Raw genomic sequence first — 11,597 nt, forward strand, 5'->3', positions numbered from 1 at the left:
GTATTACCCTCTATCACACTCTCTGTATCACTCTCTATCACACTCTCTGCATTACCCTCTATCACACTCTCTGTATCACCCTCTGTCACACTCTCTGTATTTCCCTCTATCACACTCTCTGCATTACCCTCTATCACACTCTCTGTATCACCCTCTGTCACACTCTCTGTATTTCCCTCTATCACACTCTCTGCATCACCCTCTCTCACACTCTCTGTATCACCCTCTATTGCACTCTCTGTATCACCCTCTATCACACTCTCTGTATCACTCTCTATCGCACTCTCTGTATTACCCTCTGTCAGACTCTCTGTATCACCCTCTATCACACTCTCTGTATCACTCTCTATCACACTCTCTATATTACCCTCTATCACACTCTCTGTATCACCCTCTATCACACTCTCTGTATCACTCTCTATCACACTCTCTGTATTACCCTCTGTCACACTCTCTGTATTACCCTCCATCACACTCTCTGTATCACTCTCTCTCACACTGTCTGTATCACCCTCTATCACACTCTCTGTATTACCCTCTATCACACTCTCTGTATCACCCTCTATCACACTCTCTGTATCACTCTCTATCACACTCTCTGTCTCACCCTCTATCACACTCACTGTATTATCCTCTATCACAATCTCTGTCTCACCCTCTATCACACTCTCTGTATTACCCTCCATCACACTCTCTGTATCACCTTCTATCACACTCTCTGTATCACCCTCTATCACACTCTCTGTATTACCCTCTGTCACACTCTCTGTATTACCCTCCATCACACTCTCTGTATCACTCACTATCACACTCTCTGTATCACCCTCTATCACACTCTCTGTATCACTCTCTATCACACTCTCTATATTACCCTCTATCACACTCTCTGTATTACCCTCTATCACACTCTCTGTATGACCCTCTATCACACTCTCTGTCTCACCCTCTATCACACTCTCTGTATCACCCTCTATCACACTCTCTGTATTACCCTCTGTCACACTCTCTGTATTACCCTCCATCACACTCTCTTTATCATTCTATATCACACTCTCTGTATCACCATCTATCACACTCTCTGCATCACCCTCTATCACACTCTGTATCACCCTCTATTACATTCTCTGTATCACCCTCTTTCACACTCTCTGTATTACCCTCCATCACACTCTCTGTATCACCCTCTATCACACTCTCTGCATCTCCCTCTATCACACTCTCTGCATTACCCTCTATCACACTCTCTGTATTACCCTCTATCACACTCTCTGTATCACCCTCTATCACACTCTCTGTATTACCCTCTATCACACTCTCTGTATCACCCTCTATCACACTCTCTGTCTCACCCTCTATCAAACTCTCTGCATTACCCCCTATCACACTCTCTATATTACCCTCTATCACACTCTCTGCATCACCCTCCATCACACTCTCTGCATCACCCTCTATCACACTCTCTGCATCACCCTCTATCACACTCTCTGTATCACCCTCTATCACACTCTCTGTATCACCCTCTATCATACTCTCTGTATCACCCTCTATCACACTCTCTGTATTACCCTCCATCACACTCTCTGTATCACTCTCTATCACACTCTCTGTATCACCCTCTATCACACTCTCTGTATTTCCCTCTATCACACTCTCTGCATTACCCTCTATCACACTCTCTGTATCACCCTCTGTACACTCTCTGTATTTCCCTCTATCACACTCTCTGCATCACCCTCTCTCACACTCTCTGTATCACCCTCTATTGCACTCTCTGTATCACCCTCTATCACACTCTCTGTATCACTCTCTATCGCACTCTCTGTATTACCCTCTGTCAGACTCTCTGTATCACCCTCTATCACACTCTCTGTATCACTCTCTATCACACTCTCTATATTACCCTCTATCACACTCTCTGTATCACCCTCTATCACACTCTCTGTATCACTCTCTATCACACTCTCTGTATTACCCTCCATCACACTCTCTGTATCACTCTCTCTCACACTCTCTGTATCACCCTCTATCACACTCTCTGTATTACCCTCCATCACACTCTCTGTATCACCCTCTATCACACTCTCTGTATCACTCTCTATCACACTCTCTGTCTCACCCTCTATCACAGTCTCTGTATTATCCTCTATCACAATCTCTGTCTCACCCTCTATCACACTCTCTGTATTACCCTCCATCACACTCTCTGTATCACCTTCTATCACACTCTCTGTATCACCCTCTATCACACTCTCTGTATTACCCTCTGTCACACTCTCTGTATTACCCTCCATCACACTCTCTGTATCACTCTCTATCACACTCTCTGTATCACCCTCTATCACACTCTCTGTATCACTCTCTATCACACTCTCTATATTACCCTCTATCACACTCTCTGTATTACCCTCTGTCACACTCTCTGTATGACCCTCTATCACACTCTCTGTATCACCCTCTATCACACTCTCTGTATTATCCTCTATCACAATCTCTGTATTACCCTCTATCACACTCTCTTTATCATTCTATATCATACTCTCTGTATCACCATTTATCACACTCTCTGCATCACCCTCTATCACACTCTGTATCACCCTCTATTACATTCTCTGTATCACCCTCTTTCACACTCTCTGTATTACCCTCCATCACACTCTCTGTATCACCCTCTATCACACTCTCTGCATCTCCCTCTATCACACTCTCTGCATTACCCTCTATCACACTCTCTGTATTACCCTCTATCACACTCTCTGTATCACCCTCTATCACACTCTCTGTATTACCCTCTATCACACTCTCTGTATCACCCTCTATCACACTCTCTGTCTCACCCTCTATCAAACTCTCTGCATTACCCCCTATCACACTCTCTATATTACCCTCTATCACACTCTCTGCATCACCCTCCATCACACTCTCTGCATCACCCTCTATCACACTCTCTGCATCACCCTCTATCACACTCTCTGTATCACCCTCTATCACACTCTCTGTATTACCCTCCATAACACTCTCTGTATCACTCTCTATCACACTCTCTGTATCACCCTCTATCACACTCTCTGTATCACTCTCTATCACACTCTCTGTATCACCCTCTATCACACTCTCTGTATCACCCTCTATCATACTCTCTGCATCACCCTTCATCACACTCTCTGTATCACTCTCTATCACACTCTCTGTATTACCCTCCATCACACTCTCTGTATCACTCTCTATCACACTCTCTGTATCACCCTCTATCACACTCTCTGTATCACCCTCTATCATACTCTCTGTATCACCCTTCATCACACTCTCTGCATCACCCTCCATCACACTCTCTGTATTACCCTCTATCACACTCTCTGTATCACCCTCTATCACACTCTCTGTATCACTCTCTATCACACTCTCTGTCTCACCCTCTATCACACTCTCTGTATCACTCTCTATCACACTCTCTGTCTCACCCTCTATCACAGTCTCTGTATTATCCTCTATCACAATCTCTGTCTCACCCTCTATCACACTCTCTGTATTACCCTCCATCACACTCTCTGTATCACCCTCTATCACACTCTCTGTATTACCCTCTGTCACACTCTCTGTATTACCCTCCATCACACTCTCTGTATCACTCTCTCTCACACTCTGTGTATCACCCTCTATCACACTCTCTGTATTACCCTCTATCACACTCTCTGTATCACCCTCTATCACACTCTCTGTATCACTCTCTATCACACTCTCTGTCTCACCCTCTATCACAGTCTCTGTATTATCCTCTATCACAATCTCTGTCTCACCCTCTATCACACTCTCTGTATTACCCTCCATCACACTCTCTGTATCACCTTCTATCACACTCTCTGTATCACCCTCTATCACACTCTCTGTATTACCCTCTGTCACACTCTCTGTATTACCCTCCATCACACTCTCTGTATCACTCTCTATCACACTCTCTGTATCACCCTCTATCACACTCTCTGTATCACTCTCTATCACACTCTCTATATTACCCTCTATCACACTCTCTGTATTACCCTCTGTCACACTCTCTGTATGACCCTCTATCACACTCTCTGTCTCACCCTCTATCACACTCTCTGTATCACCCTCTATCACACTCTCTGTATTATCCTCTATCACAATCTCTGTATTACCCTCTATCACACTCTCTTTATCATTCTCTATCATACTCTCTGTATCACCATTTATCACACTCTCTGCATCACCCTCTATTACATTCTCTGTATCACCCTCTTTCACACTCTCTGTATTACCCTCCATCACACTCTCTGTATCACCCTCTATCACACTCTCTGCATCTCCCTCTATCACACTCTCTGCATTACCCTCTATCACACTCTCTGTATTACCCTCTATCACACTCTCTGTATCACCCTCTATCACACTCTCTGTATTACCCTCTATCACACTCTCTGTATCACCCTCTATCACACTCTCTGTCTCACCCTCTATCAAACTCTCTGCATTACCCTCTATCACACTCTCTATATTACCCTCTATCACACTCTCTGCATCACCCTCCATCACACTCTCTGCATCACCCTCTATCACACTCTCTGCATCACCCTCTATCACACTCTCTGTATCACCCTCTATCATACTCTCTGTATCACCCTCTATCACACTCTCTGTATCACCCTCTATCACACTCTCTGTATCACTCTCTATCACACTCTCTGTATCACCCTCTATCACACTCTCTGTATCACCCTGTATCATACTCTCTGCATCACCCTTCATCACACTCTCTGTATCACTCTCTATCACACTCTCTGTATCACTCTCTATCACACTCTCTGTATCACTCTCTATCACACTCTCTGTATCACCCTCTATCACACTCTCTGTATCTACCTCTATCACACTCTCTGTATCACCTTCTATCACACTCTCTGTATCACCCTCTATCACACTCTCTGTATTACCCTCTGTCATACTCTCTGTATTACCCTCCATCACACTCTCTGTATCACTCTCTATCACACTCTCTGTATCACCCTCTATCACACTCTCTGTATCACTCTCTATCACACTCTCTATATTACCCTCTATCACACTCTCTGTATTACCCTCTGTCACACTCTCTGTATGACCCTCTATCACACTCTCTGTCTCACCCTCTATCACACTCTCTGTATCACCCTCTATCACACTCTCTGTATTATCCTCTATCACAATCTCTGTATTACCCTCTATCACACTCTCTTTATCATTCTATATCATACTCTCTGTATCACCATTTATCACACTCTCTGCATCACCCTCTATCACACTCTCTGTATCACCCTCTATTACATTCTCTGTATCACCCTCTTTCACACTCTCTGTATTACCCTCCATCACACTCTCTGTATCACCCTCTATCACACTCTCTGTATCACCCTCTATTACATTCTCTGTATCACCCTCTTTCACACTCTCTGCATTACCCTCTATCACACTCTCTGTATTACCCTCTATCACACTCTCTGTATCACCCTCTATCACACTCTCTGTCTCACCCTCTATCAAACTCTCTGCATTACCCCCTATCACACTCTCTATATTACCCTCTATCACACTCTCTGCATCACCCTCCATCACACTCTCTGCATCACCCTCTATCACACTCTCTGTATCACCCTCTATCATACTCTCTGTATCACCCTCTATCACACTCTCTGTATTACCCTCCATCACACTCTCTGTATCACTCTCTATCACACTCTCTGTATCACCCTCTATCACACTCTCTGTATCACTCTCTATCACACTCTCTGTATCACCCTCTATCACACTCTCTGTATCACCCTCTATCATACTCTCTGCATCACCCTTCATCACACTCTCTGTATCACTCTCTATCACACTCTCTGTATCACTCTCTATCACACTCTCTGTATTACCCTCCATCACACTCTCTGTATCACTCTCTATCACACTCTCTGTATCACCCTCTATCACACTCTCTGTATCACCCTCTATCATACTCTCTGTATCACCCTTCATCACACTCTCTGCATCACCCTCCATCACACTCTCTGTATTATCCTCTATCACACTCTCTGTATCACCCTCTATCACACTCTCTGTATCACTCTCTATCACACTCTCTGTCTCACCCTCTATCACACTCTCTGTATCACTCTCTTTCACACTCTCTGTCTCACCCTCTATCACAGTCTCTGTATTATCCTCTATCACAATCTCTGTCTCACCCTCTATCACACTCTCTGTATTACCCTCCATCACACTCTCTGTATCACCCTCTATCACACTCTCTGTATCACTCTCTATCACACTCTCTGTCTCACCCTCTATCACAGTCTCTGTATTATCCTCTATCACAATCTCTGTCTCACCCTCTATCACACTCTCTGTATTACCCTCCATCACACTCTCTGTATCACCTTCTATCACACTCTCTGTATCACCCTCTATCACACTCTCTGTATTACCCTCTGTCACACTCTCTGTATTACCCTCCATCACACTCTCTGTATCACTCTCTATCACACTCTCTGTATCACCCTCTATCACACTCTCTGTATCACTCTCTATCACACTCTCTGTATTACCCTCTATCACACTCTCTGTATTACCCTCTGTCACACTCTCTGTATGACCCTCTATCACACTCTCTGTCTCACCCTCTATCACACTCTCTGTATCACCCTCTATCACACTCTCTGTATTATCCTCTATCACAATCTCTGTATTACCCTCTATCACACTCTCTTTATCATTCTCTATCATACTCTCTGTATCACCATTTATCACACTCTCTGCATCACCCTCTATCACAATCTCTGTATCACCCTCTATTACATTCTCTGTATCACCCTCTTTCACACTCTCTGTATTACCCTCCATCACACTCTCTGTATCACCCTCTATCACACTCTCTGCATCTCCCTCTATCACACTCTCTGCATTACCCTCTATCACACTCTCTGTATTACCCTCTATCACACTCTCTGTATCACCCTCTATCACACTCTCTGTATTACCCTCTATCACACTCTCTGTATCACCCTCTATCACACTCTCTGTCTCACCCTCTATCAAACTCTCTGCATTACCCTCTATCACACTCTCTATATTACCCTCTATCACACTCTCTGCATCACCCTCTATCACACTCTCTGCATCACCCTCTATCACACTCTCTGTATTACCCTCCATCACACTCTCTGTATCACTCTCTATCACACTCTCTGTATCACCCTCTATCACACTCTCTGTATCACCCTCTATCACACTCTCTGTATCACCCTCTATCATACTCTCTGTATCACTCTCTATCACACTCTCTGTATCACTCTCTATCACACTCTCTGTATTACCCTCCATCACACTCTCTGTATCACTCTCTATCACACTCTCTGTATCACCCTCTATCACACTCTCTGTATCACCCTCTATCATACTCTCTGTATCACCCTTCATCACACTCTCTGCATCACCCTCCATCACACTCTCTGTATTACCCTCTATCACACTCTCCGTATCACCCTCTATCACACTCTCTGTATCACTCTCTATCACACTCTCTGTCTCACCCTCTATCACACTCTCTGTATCACTCTCTATCACACTCTCTGTCTCACCCTCTATCACAGTCTCTGTATTATCCTCTATCACAATCTCTGTCTCACCCTCTATCACACTCTCTGTATTACCCTCCATCACACTCTCTGTATCACCCTCTATCACACTCTCTGTATCACCCTCTATCACACTCTCTGTATTACCCTCCATCACACTCTCTGTATCACTCTCTATCACACTCTCTGTATCACTCTCTATCACACTCTCTATATTACCCTCTATCACACTCTCTGTATTACCCTCTGTCACACTCTCTGTATGACCCTCTATCACACTCTCTGTCTCACCCTCTATCACACTCTCTGTATCACCCTCTATCACACTCTCTTTATCATTCTCTATCATACTCTCTGTATCACCATTTATCACACTCTCTGCATCACCCTCTATCACACTCTCTGTATCACCCTCTATTACATTCTCTGTATCACCCTCTTTCACACTCTCAGTATTACCCTCTATCACACTCTCTGTATCACTCTCTATCACACTCTCTGTCTCACTCTCTATCACACTCTCTGTATCACTCTCTATCGCACTCTCTGTATTACCCTCTATCACACTCTCTGTATCACCCTCTATCACACTCTCTGTATCTCCCTCTATCACAGTCTCTGCATCACCCTCTATCACACTCTCTGTATCACTCTCTATCACACTCTCTGTCTCACTCTCTATCACACTCTCTGTATCACTCTCTATCGCACTCTCTGTATTACCCTCCATCACACTCTCTGTATTTCCCTCTATCACACTCTCTGTATCACCCTCTATCACACTCTCTGTATCACTCTCTATCACACTCTCAGTATTACCCTCTATCACACTCTCTGTATCACTCTCTATCACACTCTCTGTCTCACTCTCTATCACACTCTCTGTATCACTCTCTATCGCACTCTCTGTATTACCCTCCATCACACTCTCTGTATCACCCTCTATCACACTCTCTGTATCACTCTCTATCACACTCTCAGTATTACCCTCTATCACACTCTCTGTCTCACTCTCTATCACACTCTCTGTATCACTCTCTATCGCACTCTCTGTATTACCCTCCATCACACTCTCTGAATCACCCTCTATCACACTCTCTGTATCACCCTCTATCACACTCTCTGTATCACTCTCTATCACACTCTCTGTATCACCCTCTATCACACTCTCTGTATTATCCTCTATCACACTCTCTGTATTACCCTCTATCACACTCTCTGTATCACCCTCTATCACAATCTCTGTATCACCCTCCATCACACTCTCTGTATCACCCTCCATCACACTCTCTGTATCACCCTCTATCACACTCTCTGTATTATCCTCTATCACAATCTCTGTATCACCCTCTATCACACTCTCTGTATCACTCTCTATCACACTCCCTGTATTACCCTCTATCACACTCTCTGTATCACTCTCTATCACACTCTCTATATTACCCTCTATCACACTCTCTGTATGACCCTCTATCACACTCTCTGTCTCACCCTCCATCACACTCTCTGTATCACCCTCTATCACACTCTCTATATTACCCTCTATCACACTCTCTGTCTCACCCTCTGTCACACTCTCTGTATCACCCTCTATCACACTCTCTGTATTATCCTCTATCACAATCTCTGTATCACCCTCTATCACACTCTCTGTATCACCCTCTATCACACTCTCTGTATCACTCTCTATCACACTCCCTGTATTACCCTCTATCACACTCTCTGTATCACTCTCTATCACACTCTCTATATTGCCCCCCATCACACTCTCTGTCTCACCCTCTATCACACTCTCTGTCTCACCCTCTATCACACTCTGTGTATTTCCGTTGTTCACATTCCCTCCATCTCCCTCAGTCACACTCCCTGCATTCCCCACTCCCCCTCCCACTGACGGTGCTCCCTTACCTTTACAGATGGGCTTGCTGGTGTTCCACTTGCCGTATTTGTTGCAGACGAGATTGGAGCTGCCAACCAGAATGAACCCAGGATTACAACGGTATTGCACAATGGTTCCTTCCACTGGAGCCCTGCTCGGATCTCTCGTCAGCGCGTGCCCGTTTTCTAACTTCAGGGCCAGTGCTGAGCAGTTTCTCACTGTGTGCAGGGGACAGAGAGACAGAGAGAGAGAGAGAGATGTGAGGGGTGAGGCTCCCAGGACCATTACTTCATCATTCAGTGCCACACTTTTCCATAGAAACCTGACCCCTCAGGATCTCAGCGCACGGACCCTGGGGGAAGATCCCCAGGTAATTAACCTAGGGTCCTCACAGGTTCATCAACTACTTGTAAAGGTGACCCAGCCCCAGAGGGAGGGGGGAAAGGACAGTGTCTGACCCACTGTCCCACCCAGTCCCAGAGGGAGGGGGGAAAGGACAGTGTCTGACCCACTGTCCCACCCAGTCCCAGAGGGAGGGGGGAAAGGACAGTGTCTGACCCACCGTCCCACCCAGTCCCAGAGGGAGAGGGGGAAAGGACAGTGTCTGACCCACTGTCCCACCCAGTCCCAGAGGGAGGGGGGGAAAGGACAGTGTCTGACCTACTGTCCCACCCAGTCCCAGAGGGAGGGGGGGAAAGGACAGTGTCTGTCCCACCCAGTCCCAGAGGGAGGGGGGGAAGGACAACGTTTGACCCACTGTCCCACCCAGTCCCAGAGGGAGGGGGGGAAAGGACAGTGTCTGACCCACTGTCCCACCCAGTCCCAGAGGGAGGGGGGGAAAGGACAGTGTCTGACCTACTGTCCCACCCAGTCCCAGAGGGAGGGGGAGGGGAAAGGACAGCGTCTGACCCACTGTCCCACCCAGTCCCAGAGGGAGGGGGGGAAAGGACAGTGTCTGACCCACTGTCCCACCCAGTCCCAGAGGGAGGGGGAGGGGAAAGGACAGTGTCTGACCCACTGTCCCACCCAGTCCCAGAGGGGGGTGGTGGGAGAAGGACAGTGTCTGACCCACTGTCCCACCCATTTCCAGTCGGGATGAAGGGGGATAACATTGCTCGGAGTGGCCCTCCGTCCCTCTCTCACTCACGGCAGCGGCTGCGTTTGTCCATCTCTGTCCACATGCCATTGGCCAGGCACTTGCGGACCCGGGGCCCATCCAGCTCGCGGTTGACCCTGCAGACAAACTCGATCTCGTAGGCCACGGGGAGGATCTCGATGGAATGGATCTGCTCCTGGGTCAGCCCGGGGTAACGGATCCCACCGTCCGGGGGCGGCCTGATCTTCCGGCATCCTGGAATCACGGGGAGTGGGGTGGGGCGGGGGAGACAGAGAAGAAACAGGGACGTCACGCTGACGCAACGGGAGACCCAAGCACCAGCCTAGACCTCGGGAGGGGCTGAACAGCATGGGGACCCCTCACCCATGCTGCAGCCACCACCTCACCTCTACCTCCCAGTCCAAATACTGCCCTGTCTTCACACTGCACTGACCAAACAGGCCATTCGGCCCTTCGTGCCCTGATACCCGAAAGCCCTGACTCAGACCGTAAAGTGCCCAGGAGCAGCTGTAGGCCATTCGGCCCAGTTGGTCAACGATACTATATAATTCCCTACCATGTGGAAAGCTCGGCCCATTGTGTCTGCACCGACCCTCCCACTGCGTACCTCATCCCAAACAGACCCGAATCCTGTCCCTGTACCCCTGCATTTCCCATGGCTAACCCACTTAGCCTGCACATCCCTGAACTCTACGAGACAATCCAGCCTGACCAATCCACCCTGACCTGCACATCTTTGTCCTGTGGTGGGGGAGACTGCAGCACCGGGAGCAAACCCACGCAGACACGGGGAGAATGTGCAAACCCCACACAGACAGTCTCCCCAAGGCTGAAATCGAACCCGGCTCCCTAGCGACGTGAGGCAGCGGTGCTAACCCCTGAGCCACCATGCCGCCCCTGACTGATCTGATCATTCTCAATTCCACCTTCCTTCCTTTTCCCTGTGATCCTTTATGTCTCAGGATCACAGAATTCTTGATGATGCAGAAACAGG

General features: G+C 47.1%; 1 protein-coding gene across 1 annotated transcript in view; it reads right to left on the bottom strand.

Moving 5' to 3' along the window:
• Positions 1 to 11,121, bottom strand: part of LOC132832563 (gamma-aminobutyric acid type B receptor subunit 1-like) — a 336,573-nt gene extending 325,452 nt beyond the window's left edge. Inside the window, exons 1-3 of the mRNA XM_060850654.1 lie at positions 11,037 to 11,121; positions 10,634 to 10,837; positions 9,516 to 9,704 (exon numbers count right to left, since the gene is read on the bottom strand). Coding sequence (XP_060706637.1) covers positions 9,516 to 9,704; positions 10,634 to 10,837; positions 11,037 to 11,121 — 478 coding nt within the window. The remainder of the gene's footprint in view (positions 1 to 9,515; positions 9,705 to 10,633; positions 10,838 to 11,036) is intronic.
• Positions 11,122 to 11,597: the final 476 nt, after the last annotated feature.

This window comes from Hemiscyllium ocellatum, chromosome 35 (genome assembly GCF_020745735.1).
Source record: "Hemiscyllium ocellatum isolate sHemOce1 chromosome 35, sHemOce1.pat.X.cur, whole genome shotgun sequence".
Classification (NCBI taxonomy): domain Eukaryota; kingdom Metazoa; phylum Chordata; class Chondrichthyes; order Orectolobiformes; family Hemiscylliidae; genus Hemiscyllium; species Hemiscyllium ocellatum.